The following is a 17976-nucleotide window of genomic DNA, read 5'->3' as shown; positions in this document are numbered from 1 at the left end:
CCCAGAGTTGGACATACATCGCCGTTCCTTCATCCCCAATGAATACCATAGTGAGAAAGCATCAGCATAAGAACAGCAGCGGTTCAAAAGGAAGGCTCACTTCCCAGGGCAACATGCCCACTAGCATCACCCACACCCAGAGAACAATTCAAAAAACATTTCCTTCCAGAGTTTTTTGTATTACGTGTATTGACAGTGGAGCACTGAATTCAATGCTGCAGTCACACACAGTAGACTGAATGCTGCAAACTTCCTACTTGCAATGTTAAAACTGCAATCTTAATGTAATCGAGTTTTAATGCAACATCAAAATGAACAATTTTTAAAAAAGGTAAAAGTGTCGAGTTTCATTCTTAATGAACGAATATTGTTTTAGTTCTCTAAGTGAAGAATTCTTCAAAAAAGACCAATTTTATTTCCCTATAAACCATTAATAAAATATAGTGTTCTCATTCTGACAGCTATAATCTTTCATCTTAAATTGTAAAATGGGTCTGAAAACCAGCTGTATGTTTTAAGCAGGCATCAAATTTTTTTGCATTACCAGGCTTCAAAGTGATAAGATAGCCCACCGCACCCCCTCTCATGACATCTCCTGCAGCAGGAATATATCAAGTTTATAATCAGCAGGCACGAGAAAGGCTGGAGAACAAATCTCACATTGCGGGAGTGGAGAGCATTAGAGGGACATACAAGAGGCTAATTTGTTGCCTTCATGGCGAACGTTAGAGACTGCTGAGGAGAAAAGGAAGAGTTTGGTGTAAATGAGATCAGTGCCCAGGACTGACAAAAGGATAACAAATACATTTCTCCCAATTTGTGGCAAGGCTAAATGTCATCCGAAAGTACACTGCTAGATTGCTACATTCATGCTAAAATTAATAGATTTCTTTATAAACAAGATGATTACACTGAAGCGTAGATTTACATACAACCCATACATCCCAACTGGTCTATGCCGGTGTTTATGCTCCACACAAGTCTCCTTATACTATACTTCATCTCACCCTATCAGCATATACTTCTAAGCCTTTCTCCCTCATGTACTTATCTAGTTTCCTCTTAAACGCATCGATGCTATTCGCCCCAACCAATCCATGTAGTAGCAAATTCCACATTCTCACCACTCTCAGAAGTAGACATACACAGCAAGCTACTGACCGTATACATACTTCGAACACAACAAAGGTAGAATCAGTGAATAACTATTTTCTTTACAACATTGTTCTTCAATGGTCCAAATAAGATTTTTGTCGGAATCTCAGCCTTTGAAAATAAGCAGCCAATCAATCAAGTGCAAAAGCACAGTAGTGTATCCTGTGGATAGAAGTTAAGGAGTATTGGCTTATGGCTAACCTAGGCCAAACATATCTCTTAATGTTTGGACCAGATATCATTTAGATTAGCACCCAACAAAGCTTTTGCTTCCTTGCTCACCCACAGGTCGAAAAAGCAGCTTGTGTTCTCAGAGAAACTGGATTCCGGGCTCAGTAAGGAACAGCAGCTTTCAGCTCTGCGGCTCTAAAACGCATATACCCTGAATATCTAAGGTCATAGATTTAAAATGCAGCACAGAACGTTTCCCTGCTTGATGCGGCTTTGCTTTTGTCACGGCTTGTATGTTTTCACCACAGGCTTCAGGGCAAAAGTCAGCAAGGATGAAATGTAAGAGTGGGTGGTTAGTGCTTGGGATTTAGAATGCCTGAAATCTACTACATGTACATGAATTGGTACATGTACATGAATCAAGAATGCTGCTGACTCTACAATAAAATCAACAGAAAATTTTTTGAGGTGGATTATATATAGAAACATAGAAATATAGAAAATAGGTGCAGGAGTAGGCCATTCGGCCCTTCGAACCTGCACCACCATTCAATAAGATCATGGCTGATCATTTCCTCAGTACCCCTTTCCTGTTTTCTCTCCATACCCCTTGATACCTTTAGCTGTGAGGGCCATATCTAACTCCCTCTTAAATATATCCAATGAACTGGCATCAACAGCTCTCTGCGGTAGGGAATTCCACAGAAGTTTCTTCTCATCTCAGTCCTAAATGCCATACCCCTTATCCTAAGACTGTGTCCCCTAGTTCTGGACTTCCCCAACATCGGGAACATACTTCCCGCATCTAACCTGTCAAGTCCCATCAGAATCTTATATGTTTCTATGAGATCCCCTCTCATCCTTCTCAACTCCAGTGTATAAAGGCCCAGTTGATCCAGTCTCTCCTCATATGCAAGTCCAGCCATCCCGGGAGTCAGTCTGGTGAACCTTCGCTGCACTCCCTCAATAGCAAGAACATCCTTCCTCAGATTAGGAGACCAAAACTGAACACAATATTCCAGGTGAGGCCTCACCAAGGCCATGTACAACTGCAGTAAGACCTCCCTGCTCCTATACTTAAATCCCCTAGCTATGAAGGCCAACATACCACTTGCCTTCTTCACCGCCTGCTGTACCTGCGTGCCAACTTTCAATGACTGATGAACCATGAAACCCAGGTCTCGTTGCACCTCCCTCTTTTCCTAATCTGCCGCCATTCAGATAATATTCTGCCCTCGTGTTTTTGCCCCCTAAGTGAATAACCTGACATTTATCCACATTATACTGCATCTGCCATGCATTTGCCCACTCAACTAACCTGTCCAAGTTACTCTGCAGCCTCTTAGCGCCCTCCTCACAGCTCACACCACTAACCAGTTTAGTGTCATCTGCAAACTTGGAGATATGACACTAAATTCCTTCATCTAAATCATTGATGTATATTGTAAATAGCTGGGGTCCCAGCACTGAGCCCTCGACACCCCACTGGTCACTGCCTGCCATTCTGAAAAGGACCCATTTATCCTGACTCTCTATAGTAGCTGTCTGCTAAACACCAAGATGCTCCGTTCAGACAGTGATCAAGATGAGTTCCTTTGCTGAGGCCTTGGCAAGATATGTGCAATAACAACTATTTATTACCTACTTGGGATGCAAATTTTGTTGCTGCATCATACCTCTTTGTAATTTACTGTAATGGTATTCTTTTCTAACATAGTGTTCATGCCATATACTAGTAAAGAATCTTTTGGCAGTAGTGTTCATTGTACTGGAAAAGTGTTGCTGAGGGTTTGATGATTTGGGGCGGTGGGGGGGACGGTGGGTGGAGGAAAAAGAGGAGAGGAGAGTCACTCTGGTTCTTCTTCAAATAATATGGTGGTTGCCATATGATTTTTCTACGCAATGACCACTGTAATTTTCTATGCAATGACCACTGTAATATCCCCAATATTGCTGTGATGTCCACTGCGTTCCAACGAGAGCTGTGTATTAAATGTGGAAACTACAGTAGGCCAGCTCAAAGTTAATACAAGATTTGGTTCTTGACCACATTAAAAATACGTGTTTGTACCAGTTATACGTTAACAGTAAAAAGCTATTACAATGTACAATCTATGTTGAAAAAGAATGCCAAACGAATCCCGTGTGGAAGATGCACCTTTTTAAACATGACTGCCCAATCGTACAAGTGGTTTTTGTAATTAAGGTACCCAAAATTGAACTTGAATGGGCTCAAATTTCAACCTGAGTTGCTCCTATTTTTTTGGAGCAACTAGTTTAGAATGGAGTAGATTAGAAATTGCAATTCTCGGCATTTAGTTTGCTCCAATTCTAGTGAGTTCGAAAATGAAACTTTTCTAAAAGTTTTTTTTTCCAAAAAGGGGCGGTCTAGCCACTTACGCCTGTTTTGCAAGTTTAGGCAACGAAAACTTACTCCAAACTAACTTAGAATGGAGTAAGTGTAGATTTTTGTACACTCAGAAAACCTTGCCTACACTTTATAAATTAGGCGCAGGGAGCGAGAGATTGTGGGGGGGGAAGTTAAAAGAGAGTGAAGTTAGGGGATTTTACAAGCATTAAACACTTCACTTTTACAAATAAAGACACTTTTACAAATAATAATAAATGATAAATAAATCAATAAGTCAACCAATAAATCCCCCCAAAAATAATAAAAAATCAATAAATAAAACATTTAAAGTTTCTACTCACCTACTGCAGCACCGGGAGCCGTCCAACAGCTTGCTGGGACCGAGCCCCCCCCCCAGGAGATGCCGGGTGGATGGACCCCGCTGCCGATGAGGACGCCGGCAACATCAAGGGCTTCGGGCGGGGCCCGTCCCCAGGAGTTGCCGGACCACCGAGGACTTCGGGCGGGGCCCGCCCCCAGCGAGATGCTAGGCGGGCAGGCCCCGCCACTGACAAGGCGTTCGGTCGGGGCCTGCCCCCAGGAGATGCCAGGCGGGCCGCTGCGGAAGAGGTAAGGGCAGTCAGGCCACTCGGCGCAGGATAGGGGCGACGTCCCTTCGGCCAGGGATAGGGTCGTCGCCCGGAGACAGGACGTGCTGGGAGGGTCAGGAGCTACCGCGCATGCGCGCAGCTGCCGGCACTGTTTTTAGCGCAGGGCTGTAGCTCCGCCCCCAGCAGCTCCTGCTGCGCTGCGCCGAGCCGAGCTGGAAACGGGCCTACAGATATCGGAGAATCGAGAGGTAAGTATTCGGCGCAATTTCTGTTCTACAAATTAGGCGGGCCTCTCCGATGTGCGCCGTTCTAGCGGGGGTCCGAAACGTGAGCCCAATAATTTCAAAGACAGTATGATCCTGATTCTAACCTGGATTGCCTGAAGCAGTTTTACAATTTGTGGCAATGGTACTGTTCACAACGTGCAAATTCACTTTCCAATAACAAGCGCTCAGCACATGCACAGGTGGCTGCGTCAATGATGGGTCTATCTTGAGGTATCATTTATAACTTTTAATAAAAGCAACAAAACTCTGGAGAGCTGAGACGTTCATTTCTTTCCCCCTACATTAAAGGTATTCCCTTAAATGGCTCGTCATCCCACAGTTGTAATTCGCATTTATGAAGAAGCCGACAAAGCATTACGGGCCATAAACCAATATGAAGAAACAGGTTTGCGGTTGCATGTCACTCTGATCTCCCCAGAAAAACGAAGGCCAATCAACATGGCCCAGTAACTTGGAGTGTGTCTAAACTGGTTGCACTCTAGATGCATGCAGCAGAAATGGCAAACGACAGTATAAACAGCACTTGAGAGATTCAAGACTGGCAAGGGTATTCACTGGAGCATTAGTCTGAAACAAGGACTCTATTAAGTATGGCGACATATTAAATAAGAGTGGGATTTTTTGAATGATCAGGCATGGACTCTTTTGGAACATATGCACACTCTTTGCTGGCCACGATCTGGTAAAGCAGAGATTGTGTTATCTAACTACAAGCAGATGAGCAGTGATTTATAAGATCTGCATCTGGAAGGCTAGGAAATACAAAATAGCAACCATTAGGCTCCCACTGGTGCAAACTATAAACAGACGGCATACCTGTAACACTGCAGAACTATGGGTGTTGCTAGTGAAGAAGCGAGTGTTGCCCGTCTTTGAAGACTGCAAATGGGTCGTCACACCCATGTCTCCACTTGCCAAGGACACTTTCAGATGAGGATCTTCCTCCTCAACCAACGATCTGCAGAAATTGCAAAGGAGAAATTAATGTACTTTCGAGACTAAATGAAAGCAGTGTACACCACAGACTAAATTTAGCAAGCAGTAAAACAACCTGGCATGCCATCCTTTCAACAGCTCAGCACTTTCGCACTATTCCATGATACAGCTCCACAAAGGTTAGCACATTTTAATTGTAAACCTTAACATTAATAGAAAGTGTACATCAAACGAAAGTTACTTCGAATCATTATTGTGCGCTCGATGGAATAACTCTGAGTTGCGAGAATACAAGGCAGGAAAAACTGATTACATAAAATACTTTGGTACCAATCAGCAGAAAAGAAAACTGCTGAATATATAGAATCTACTTAAACTGAAAGGGACTGTAAAGAGAAAAATATATTTAGAAAATCCATTGCAATCGATCACTGGAAGCTCCCTGTGCTTCACTCTGAGAAACTGTAAACTCAAGGGGCCCAAGTTTCCACATGATTCGCGCCTGATTTTTAGGAGCAACTGGTGGAGAACGGACTATTTTAGAAATCGCAATTCTCCACATTTTTTTTTCTGCAGTTCTAGTCAGGTAGAACAGTTCTAGTTTAGAACAGAATTTTTTCTTCAAAAGGGGGCGTGTCCGGCCACTGACACCTGATTTGAAAGTTTCCACAGTGAAAATGTACTCTAAAGTAGAATGGAGCCAGTGAAGATTTTTGTAGAACTGAAAAAACCTGTTCTACACATTAAAAAATCAGGCGCAGGTTACGAATTAGGCGTCCAGAACGAGGTGGGAGGAAGGGAACTCATTAAATTCGACAATAAATCCTTATTTATACTTCTACAAATATTATACAAATAAATCCAACCTGAATAAACATTTATAAGCCAAGGAAAGATTAAATAAACCATCTTCCTACCTCAGCCAGGGAGAATTCTGCAGCCGTTCGTGCCGCTGAGCGGGAGGGGGAGAGAGAGAGAGAGAGAGAGAGGGAGGGAGGGAGGGAGGGAGAGAGAGGGGGGAGGAGAGAGAGAGAGAGAGAGAGGGAGGGAGGGAGGGAGGGAGGGAGGGAGAGAGAGGGGGGAGGAGGGAGAGAGAGAGGAGGGGGGAGAGAGAGAGAGAGAGGAGGGGGGGGAGAGAGAGAGAGAGAGAGAGAGAGGGAGGGGGGGGAAGAGAGAGAGAGGAGGGGGGGAGAGAGAGAGAGGAGGGGGGGAGAGAGAGAGAGGAGGGGGGGGAGAGAGAAAGAGAGGAGGGGGGAGAGAGAGAGGAGGAGGGGGGGGGGAGAGAGAGAGAGAGAGGAGGAGGGGGGGAGAGAGAGAGAGAGGAGGGGGGGGAGGGAGGGGGAGAGAGGGGGGAGAGAGAGAGGGGAGGGAGAGAGAGGGGGGAGGGGGGAGAGTCGGGTCGAGGAACAGGAGCGCGGGTCGGGTCAGTCGGGGGGGGGAAGCAGGGGTCGGGTCGGGGCGGGGGGGGGGGGGGGAAGCGGGGGTCGGGTCGTGGCTGGGGGGGGGAGCGGGTGTCGGGTCTGGGGTGGGGGAGTGGGTTGCGGGTGTCAGGTCCGGGGGGGAGCGGGTGTCGGGTCTGGTCGGGCAGGGAGCAGGAGCTGGCCGTGGGAGGAGCCTCATTCACGCAGCCCCAGTGAGGCCATTGGGCCAGGGCTAGGGGCTGCGTGCTTCGGGCCCCTCCCACACAGTTCCGCGCCTGGAGCTACTGCACTTGCGTGCCGACTGTAGCGCGCATGTGCAGAGGTCCCGGTACTGTTTTCAGCGCAGGGACCTGGCTCCGCCCGACCACAGCTCGTGCTGGCTGCGCCGAGTGCCACAGGACCTGTAAGTAGGTGGAGAATACCGAGGATTTTTTTAGGCGCCGTTTTAGGCGCGAAAAACGGGCGCCCAGCTCGGAGGGGCGCCCGTTTTTTTTCGTGTGGAAACTTGGGCCCAAGGTTAGGGATGTCTAAGCTACAGCCCAAGGTCAGCTTTCAGTCAATGAGATCTAGTAATCTGATCAACAAAGCACTGAAATAAATATGTGCACTTTTATTTCTCACAGGTTTATTATCCTGTTTCAATTTTGTGGGCCAGGATGTTTGAAAAGCACCATTCTTGGGGCTGCTATCTCGTTGATGGCCAAATCAAAAATCAGAACACCAAGGTCTTGGAACTTGGGACATATAAAAATTAACTAGAATGTAGACTGAAACTTAATGCGCCGGAATTAGCAGTGGGTAATGACGGCAAATTAACAGTGTTCGTCTGTTGACCCTTGAAACAGACCGCAACTTCAGGATTTGGGGTAGGCGGGTCTAAAGCCGGAAATCAGGAAGTTGCGGTCAGTCATTTGCTGCTCCGCCACTGGCTGCGCTGTAACAACCCCTCTCCTGTCATAGCCGCCAATCAGAGTAATCAGTGAAACTGACGAAAACTTGGGCAGTAATATCGCTGTTAAATACCCCATTAAATGTTAAGCCTTGTTGGATTAAGTGTAACTGGGGATTTGACAGCGTACTGACTGCTAAACAAACATCAAATTTCTCCATTATGATAAAAATTAAACATTTTTAGAAACTTAATAAAACATATTTTTAACATTTTTAAAAAAGTTTGTTCAGGATCTACCGTATCTCCATGCAAGCACCCCAATCTTTGTTTTGCTCTCTGTAAAACTTTTAAGAAATCCGAATAAAAGCAGCTTCTTCATTTCCTGGTTCCCTGTCTGTGAGAATTCTGCAATGTGATTGACTGCTTATTGACATCTCAGATCGTGCTAGGGGATCCCCACTATGCTGCACTGAAATCATCTGTGCGTCGGAAAAGGCAAACTTCTCGCCACAGAAATCTCTGTGGGCAGCCTTGTTCAGGGCCAGCGGTGAACGCCTTTGCTTTGCCGCTCACCACAAATTCCGGGCCCTTATGTAGCTCGCAAGGCTTCATTGCACTGCAGCCCACAAAAACAAAGCGCTTAAGCTGGTGCAATGTTATTTAAAAAGAATTACCACTCCCTGACTTGTGGAAAAGCTGCAGAGGCTGAAAGAAAATAAGCCAGATTCACCCCAGAAAAAATGAGTAACGGAAGGTGGTACTTGAATTTATATGGCTTATTTTATAACCACTGGACGCCCCAAACAACTTTACAGTCGATGAACTACTTTTGAAGTGTACATCACTGTTGTAATGTAGATAAACACGACAGCCAATCTGCACACAGCAAAGTCCCACAAACAGCAGATGAGACAAATGAGCAGTTAATCTGTTTTGCTGGTTTTCATAGAATAATACAGCACAGGAGGGGGTCAATTGGCCTATCGTGATTGTCTTGGCCCTTTGGTAGAGCAATCCAATTAATCCCACACCCTTGCTCTTTCCTTGTAGCCCTATGAATGCTTCCCCTTCAAGTATTTATCCAATTCCTCATTGAAAATTACTATTGAATCTGCTTCCACCACCCTATCAAGCAGCGCATTCCAATTCACAATAATTCGCCACGTAAAATAAAATGTCTCTGCATCTCTGGTTCTTTTGTCAATCACCTTAAATCTATGTGCTCTGGTTGCCATCGCTTCTGCCACTGGAAACAGTCTTTCCTTATTTACTCATCAAAACCCATCTTGATTTTGAACACCTTTATCAAATCTGCTCTAAGCAGAACCACCCCAGCTTCTCCAGTCTATCCACATAACTGAATCCTTCATCCCTGGTACCAATCTAGTAAATCTCTTCTGCACCCTTTCTCAGGCCTTGACATCCTTCCTAAAGCCCAGAACTGAACACCATACTCTCTCGGAGGTCTAACCAGTGTTTTACAGAAGGTTAGCATAACTTCTTTGCTTTTGTGCCCAATGCCTCTATAAAGCCAAGGATCCCGTATGCTTTAACTGCCTTCTCAACTTGTTCTGCCACTTTCAAAGATGTATACATACACCCCCAGGTATCTCTGTTCCTGCATCCCCTTCAAAACTGTACCTTTTAGTTTGTATTGTCTCTCCTCATTCTTCCTACAAAAAAATGCATCACTTCTGAGTTTCATGATATTGCAAACTTTGAAATTATGCACTGTGCAGCCAAGTCCAGGTCATTAAAATATGTGAGAGAGAGAAGTGGTCCTCATACCAGCCCTTGGGGAACACCACTGTACACTTCCCACCAATCTGAAAACAACCGTTCACCACCACTCTGTGCTTCCTGTCCCTTTGCCAATATTGTATTCCCGCTGCCACTGTCCCTTTAATCCCATGGGCTTTCATTTTGCTTACAAGTCTACTATGTGGCACTTTGTCAACCGTCTTTTGAAAGTCCATATACATATGGAAAAGGATAGGCCAGGAATAAAAATTCTAAATTGGGGAAAAGCCAACTTTGCTGAGAGGTGATTTGGCCATTGTGGACTGGAAACAGCCAATCTTTGGCTCCCTTTCACTGCCGTCCGCCCCCACCCCCTCGCCCCCCTCAGAGCCGGTTTCTTTCTTTCTCCTGGTCTCTAATGGCAGTTGGTCATTATCCCACCAGTCACACCCTATCTCGACCAATGTTTTTCTAACTCCTGGCATTAGCATTTGAATTTGGGCCAGTCTCTTTTGTCTTCTAACCTTCCAACCTATCAGACCTTCCTTCTTTCTTCCCCTCCCTCTTTCAGTGCTCGTTAAGAATCTGTTCTTTTCCAACACTCTCCAGTTCTGACCAAGTGTCATTGACCCGAAACGTTAACTCTGCTTTCTCTCCACAGATGCTCCTGACCTGCCGAGATTTCCAGCATTTTCGGTTTTCATTGCAGATTCCAGCATCCGCAGTATTTTGCTTTTGCCTCAACTACATCATCCCTTTCCAGTACTCGAAAGTTTCTTCGATCAATATTGCCATCCCGACCCCTCCGATTTTTCCTTCCCTACCTTTTCCTGAGTACCTTGAAGCCAGATCTTGAAGAATTGATGTTAGCTGAGAAACCAGGAAAACTTCTCTGCTTTTCTTTGAATAGTGCCACAGGCTTTTTTACATCCATGTGAGCAGGTCGATAGGAACTTGGTTTAAAGTTTCACTTGTTACACGGCACCGCAGCACTCCTTCAGTAATGCACTGAAGTATCAGCCTAGATTTAGTGCTGAAGTCCTGGAATGGGACTTGAACCCACATGTAAGATTGCTCATAAACCATAAATAAGATCGGGATTAGATTTAGATAAATTTTCTCCCTTTAATTGATCTGTATGGAAGATTTAAAAATGCTCCATTCCCTTCCTCTTCCCATTATTCTGAGACCCGATAGATTATGAAAAATGACAGTAATTTGCATCCGGTCTCCTCTAACCTTTAGGACTGAAAGTAGAAATCACAGAAATGTAACATTAAATCTGTATAAATTACCCAAAATTTATATAAATAAAAATATTTTAAATGGGTAGTTTCCAGCACTTTGCAACATTCCTGAAATTGGGGACGGTCAGAGTGAACTCCTATTGGCTTTTAACTGATACTGTTTTGGATCATACTGCAATTCATAAAATTATCCTGACAGCTGATCAGCAACCTGGACTACAGATGTGAAGGTATATGGCAGCTGTTATATTTTGAAATTGTACCAAAGAACGATAGAAGTTTACAACACAGAAGGCCAGTTGGCTCAATGTTTCTGCGTTGGTTCTTTATTAGAGCAATCCAAAACTAGTGCCTCACTCTCTCCACATAGCCCTGTATTGTTCTCTACTGCCAATATGTATCTCTGCCTTATCCACTCCCTGTGGCAAAGCATTCCATACTTCAACAACCCTTTGTGTGAAGGAATTTCTCCCAACCTCTCTCCTCACTCTCAGCGACCATTTCAAATCAAATACCTTTATTAAATCTTCTCTGCGCCTTCTCTGCTCCAGTGGAAATAGTCTCAGTATCTCAACATTCTCCTCATACCTATAGTTTCTCACCTTTAGCATCATAATGGTGAATCTACGCTTTAATATTTTTCCTCTCTCTCTCTCCTCCTTTAAGATGCTCCTTAAAACTTACCCTCTCATCTGCTTCAATATCTCATGTGGCTTGATGTCAGATTTTGTTTGATAACACTCCTGTGAAGTGCTTCATGTTATATGCCTTGCATGTTCCTTATTTAGAATGTTAAAGGCACTATATAAATGCAAGTTGTTGTTGTAAAACTCAAAATGCTGTTGGCTTTATTTAATTGCTTTTATTTACCTGCAGTCACAATTTCAAGGAATTATGTATTTGAACCCCTAGGTTCAAAAGTAGTTGTACGAATTCTGAATAAGGAACATGCAAGGCATATATCATACACACACACGACTCAATTGGTACCAGTGCTGCCCTTCAATCAGAAGATTGAGTTCAAGCCCACTGCAGGACTTGAGCTCCTGACCCAGATTGACACAACAGTGTAGCACCAAGGGTCACCAGCACCGTCCTTTGAATGAGGAATTAAAAAGCTTGTTCTAGTGGTTCACATGGGCATTAAAGATCACATGGCACTATTCAAGGAAGAGCAGACAGATCCTGGTCAACATTCCTCCCTCAACCTTCATCGGTGTAATTCTACATAACAAAGGCAGCCATCTCTCCCCAAAATCTTCAATCATTCGAGCAAAAACAGATCTCCCCACTCCACTCCTGTCATTTTTGTCGGTGGGATCTGGTGGGAAAAATGGTGGCTGCATTTGCCAAGTGCACATCAGAACAGTTTCGATGCAAGTATGCGGTGTGCTTTGTGCTGTATTAATGCAAGTCTTTCCTCTTTTCATATCTGTACTTCATTAAAACTCCTGCTATAAGGTTTAACGCTTGTTCTGACACGTGGCAAAGTTTGTGTTAAACTAATTGCTGGTATGATGAAAAATACAGAAATCAGCACAGCTTGATCTTCATTATATCTTAATGCATTGTGTGTTACTTTTTTTTATTAAATAAACAAACAAATTAAATTAACTGAAACCGACAGTTGGAGGAGCAGAAGGAATAACTGGCACGAGGCAGGGGCTATTTGAATTACAAATGAACAAGCTGATTATACCTTTTGATATTCTGATATCCGCACACAGCTGTGGCACTGCCTGAGCAGTGAATTGATGGAAATTAATTTACTCACAAACATTTTCCAAGTGCTCTAAACCATATGCTCCTTCGTGCAATGTGCTCTGGGAGGGATCACATCAACGCAGTCAGCTTGCCCTCTGTGCTCGTGGCAATGAGTGGAAAATTTCCCACACAATTTTGGCTTTGAACCAAGAGATTTTTTTTCTCATTCTTTTTGAAAACACGCAGAGATTGTGTTAGGAATTTCCACAATAAAGGTAGATTCACATCGCGAATGCATGTGTGTGAAGCAGGAATTACGATTCCCAAGCTGGAGTTTCCCACGACTTGCGTGTAGAGAACCAAGATGGTGAATATGTATCAATTATTTACATAAACAGGGCTAAAGTCTGAATGGTAGCTTATTCGCATGCAGGCCCTGGCCTGTTTCTGCATTCAGGGTTTTAAATTGGGCGCCGCCTTAGAGATGTGAAGAGCAGAAAGTTTAAAAATGAGTGCATATGCCCGACAGCAAATATAGCAGAATCTCCACCGAGTTATCTATAAGCAGCGAAATAAAGGAGCATGCATTGATAGCAGCTCATCTCTCAAGGCATCTCAAAGCACTTCAAATAGGATGAAGCACTTTAAGTGGCGAATGCTGTCAGTAGGCAATATTTTGTGCACAGCAAGGTCCCACAATCAGCAATTAATCTATTTTTGGTGCTTATGGTTGAGGGAGGAAAGCTGGCCAGGACATGGGATCATTAACTGTCAGCTTAACAGGGACACACTCAGCTGAAGTTTGGGACCTCCAACATGCAGCAGTCCCTTCATGTAAAGGCTCCATCATCATAGGCAGTCCCTTGGAATCAAGGAAGACTTGCTTCCACTCTCAGAATGAATCCTTATGTGGTTGCACAGTCCAATACGAGAGCCACAGTCCCTGCCACAGGTGGGACAGAGAGTCAGTGAGGGTAAGGGAGGGTGGGACAGGTTTGCCGCACGTTCCTTCCGCTGCCTGCGCTTGTTTTCTGCAGGCACTCGGCGATGAGACTCGAGGTGCTCAGCGCCCTCCCAGATACACCTCCTCCACTCAGGGCAGTCTTTGGTCAGGGGCTCCCAGGTGTCGTTGGGGATGCCGCGCTTTACCAGGGAGGCTTTGAGGATGTCCTTTTAACGTTTCCTCTGTCCATCCTTGGCTTGTTTGCCATGAAGGAGTTCTGAGCTTTGCTTTGGGAGTCTCGTGTCTGGCATGCAGACAATGTGGCCTGCCCTGCGGAGCTGATCAAGTGTAGGTAGTGCTTCAATGCTGGTGGCCTGGTCGAGGATGCTAATGTTGGTGCACCTGACCTACCAGGGGATTTGTAGGATCTTGCGGAGGCATCATTGATGGTATTTCTCCAGCGACTTGGTATCTACTGTACATGATCCATGTCTCTGAGCCATACAGGAGGGCGGTTATTACCACAGCCCTGTAAACCATGAACTTGGTGGTAGATTTGAGGGCCTGGTCTGGAACACTATTTTCCTCAGGAGGCCGAAGGCTGCACTGGAGGCGGTATTGAATCTCATCAATGTCTACTTTTGTTGATAAGAGGCTCCCGAGGTATGGAAAATGGTCCACGTTTTCCAGGGCCGCGCCATGAATCTTGATGATTGGAGGGCAGTACTCTGCGGCGAGGACAGGTTGGTGGAGGACCTTTGTCTTACAGATGTTTAGTGTAAGGCCTATGCTTTCATATGTCTCAGTAAATACGTCGACTATGTCCTGGAGTTCAGCCTCTGTATGTGCACAGACGCAGGCGTCGTCCGCGTACTGCAGCTCGACGACAGAGGTTGGGGTGGTCTTGGACCTGGTCTGGAGGTGGCGAAGGTTAAACAGCTTCCCAGTGGCTCTGTAGTTTAGTTACACTCCAGCGGGAAGCTTGTTGACAGAGAGGTGGAGCATGGCAGCGAGGAAGATTGAGAAGAGGGTTGGAGCGATGACACAGCCCTGTTTGACCCCGGTCCGGATGTGAATTGGATCTGTAATGGATTCGTTGGTAAGGCTCTCGGCCTGCATGTCGTTGTGGAGCAGTCTCCTTACCGAAGGAAGGACATACTTGCCTTTTTAAAATCTCATAATACTCCTGTTTCATTACATTAAAGGCGCTATATAAATACAAGTTGCTGTTGCCGTCTTAAATGAAGTTTCACACGATTGATTCCTGGGATGAGATAGCCGTCCTATGAGGAGAGATTGAGTAGACAAGGCCTATACTTCTCTTGAGTTTAGAAGAATGAGAGGTGACCTCATTGAAACATATAAAAGTCTTGCAGGGCTTGACAGGATAAATGTTGAAAAGCTGCTTCCCCTGGCTGGAGAGTCTAGAACTAGGGGTCAGTCTCCGAATAAGGGGTCAGCCATTCAGGACTGAGATGAGAAGAAATTTCTTCACTCAGGGTTACGTATCTTAGGAATTCTCTACCCCAGAGGGCTGTGGAGGCTCAGTCGTCCAAAACTGAGGTCGATAGATTTTTGGGCACTACGAGAATCAAGGAACATGGAGATAGGACAGGAAAGTAGAGTTGATGTAGAAGTTCATTCATGATCTGTTGAATGGTGGAACAGGCCAAAGGGTCGAATGGCCTATGCCTGCTCCTAATTCTTATGTTCTATCCAATCAGAACAAAATTTGATTGGGAGTAGGAACATCCAATCAGTTCTCGTTCTTACTTTGGTTAGCCAATCAGGCAGGAGCATAGGAGCAGGACGGTTAGAGGTCATGTGATGAAAGCTCTCCAGTCCTGAAGTGAGTAGAACTAGAGTATTATCGTGATCAGATTTGTGCTTCAATTATATTTACAGTGCTGTCACCGCAACCAAGATATGGTTTATCCCTACACGCCTTTCGCATTACTGGCTTGTGCCAGGCAAGCTCAGTTGTGTTTCAGTATATATCATACTGCCAAGTGTCTATAGTTCATCTGCCTTATTCCTAATATTCCTTGCATTGAAGTATATACCATTTAGTGGTGCAAACTCCCTTGTTGTCTATTTTCCAATCCTTGTTTCCTCTCTTCCAAATTCACTTACTACTTTTCTGCTGCCTAATTCCAGGGAGGAAAGGACGTTCCGAACGTGGCCCTCATCCTGTGCGTAGATCCTTCGTACGCAAACGCCAAGTGTCAGTACGTGCTGAAATTCTATCTGTCGCCGGTGTTGCGAAGGACGGGTCTGGCCAGGCTGCCGCGGAACGCTCCGAGCAGTTGGACCATGCCTCAGCACCTGTCCTTCATGGAAAAGTTTTTCAAGAAAAACACTTTTGACCACAAGGCCATAAAGTAGTGGTCGGCACGCAAGGTCCTGGACGCCCTACAAAAGGCGGCGATGATGGATCCTGTCAGACGGTTCCCCGAGCAGACTGTCGAACTCGTTTGGCAGAATGTCTCATCACCAGAACTTTCACACAAGCACCAAGACGTAGCTTGGTTGGTGGTGAGAAGGGCCCTACCTGTCAGATCCTTTATGCACAGCCGGGGTTTCAGAGACATGGCACTCTGCCCTCGAGTTGGCTGTGGTGTGAACGAGACGGTCATCCATCTCCTTTGGGACTGCCCCTTTGCAAGGCAGGTCTGGAAGGAGATGCAGTGGTTGCTGTCGAGGTTCATCCCAAGCAGCTCCGTAACACAGGACTCTGTGCTCTACGGACTGTTCCCAGGGACACACGCCGAGGCAGACATCATCTGCTGCTGGAGGGCATCAACGCGGTGAAAGACACACTTTGGTCTTGCCGAAATTTGCTGGTCTTCCAGAGCAAGGAGATATCCACGTCTGCGTGCTGCAGACTGGCGCAATCCAAGATCCAGGACGACGTGCTGAGGGACGCACTAAAAATTGGTGCAGTCGCCGCAAAGGCACGGTGGGGAAGAGCCACAGTGGGGAAGAGCCACAGTTTAAGGCCCTTCCGCCATGATAAACTCAGGGGCGGGAATCAGTATAAAACTCCCCTCGGGCTGTACTTGTAAACCTTTGTATACATTGAGCACCATGATCTGAAAACACCTATGCAGTGCCATGTATAATGCAAGTTCAGCAACTGTTTAGTAATGTATGTTGTAAAGAAATGTAACTGTACCCTCACCCGTTCCATGGACTGTATAGTGCCACATGTAACGTAATTTGATGGCTGTATTACATTGTATCCTGGATTGTACCCTGAAATGTAAAGCAAGCAAATGTATTGAACGGAACTGCTGTCAGCATCTAAATGTATTGTATGGAATTGCTGACCGCATCCAAGTGTACTGAACTGCCTTCCAATGTATCGTGCAAATTTTTATATGAATAAAATATATATTTTGAAATTTAAAAAAGTATTGCTGCCAATGCTCTGATTTCCTCCCTGAAACAGAATCGAGGCAGAATGCAGAACACCATTGGCCTGGCATACCCAGCGAAAAACATTCTGTAATATAAACATGATTTAACACACACAGGGCTATTCTCCAGGGCTTATCAAAAGGGTTCCACAGAACAAGTGAAAGAGGCAGTCTTCATGGATCTCTCCCCCAGTAACTTAGATTACTTGAAAACATTTGCGTTATGATCTGGTGACTGGATTGTGGGACAGCAGTGTACAAATGGTTAACCTGTTCAACTGAAATTCCTCACTCTGCTATTTTAACAAAGGTTTCAAACTATTTATTTAAAATGGGTTAAAGTCTCCGGTAAAATAGCAAAGGGGATACAATAGTATCCCAAGCGTAACTCTAAGGCCCATGGGAAGAAATTATAATGAATGGATTGTATTAAAGATGTGACTGTGATGTATTTGCAACCGTGTGAAGTCCATTTAATTCTCTACTGGCTTAAAGAAACTGGGAGGATGGCTCACTCCATGGCGTACGACTGGAAACAACTGGGTATTTTATGCTGAATGTGAAGGTGATCAAAAAACTTTAAAAAAAACATATTTCACGACCTCACGACTCCCTCAAGCGCTTTACAGCCAATTAATTGAAGTGCAGTCACTGTTGTAATGGGAACCACGGCAGCCAATTTGCACACAATAAGGTCCCACAAACAGAAAGGGCAGACGGGGCCTCGGTTGAACAGCTCATCAGGAAAAGGCCATCTCTGACTGGAGTATAAAGGCGGTGCGGCACTGGAGTGTCAAGCCTGGATTATGGGTTTACGTCTCGAGTGGGACTTGAACACATGCCGGTCTGATTCAGAGGCAAGTGATACCAACTGAGGTAAGTGCAGCCTATTCTCATGATCAGAAATACTTTGCTCAGAGAGTTTTGGTAAAAGTACTTGAGCACAAAATGTAGGCTGACACTCCAGTGCATTGTCAGACACTTGGATGGAGACATTAAATCAAAAACTTATCTGCCTGAACTAGTAGATAAGATTCCAGCGTACCATTTTGGCGAAGATCAGGAAATTCAGTGTTCTTGTTGACATTCTTCTCCCCAAT

At 45.0% G+C, this 17976-nt stretch overlaps 1 protein-coding gene across 7 annotated transcripts in view; it reads right to left on the bottom strand.

Annotated features, from left to right (window-relative positions):
- Positions 1–17976, bottom strand: part of klhl13 (kelch-like family member 13) — a 333304-nt gene that overhangs the window by 32558 nt on the left and 282770 nt on the right. For all 7 annotated transcript variants that reach the window (XM_070883162.1, XM_070883163.1, XM_070883164.1 and 4 more), the window contains one exon: positions 5391–5532. In XM_070883162.1, coding sequence (XP_070739263.1) covers positions 5391–5532 — 142 coding nt within the window. The remainder of the gene's footprint in view (positions 1–5390; positions 5533–17976) is intronic.

This window comes from Pristiophorus japonicus, chromosome 6, assembly GCF_044704955.1.
Source record: "Pristiophorus japonicus isolate sPriJap1 chromosome 6, sPriJap1.hap1, whole genome shotgun sequence".
In the NCBI taxonomy this organism is placed as follows: Eukaryota; Metazoa; Chordata; class Chondrichthyes; family Pristiophoridae; genus Pristiophorus; species Pristiophorus japonicus.
The sequence above is the reverse complement of the archived record's forward strand: the minus strand, read 5'-3'. Positions and strand labels throughout refer to the sequence as shown.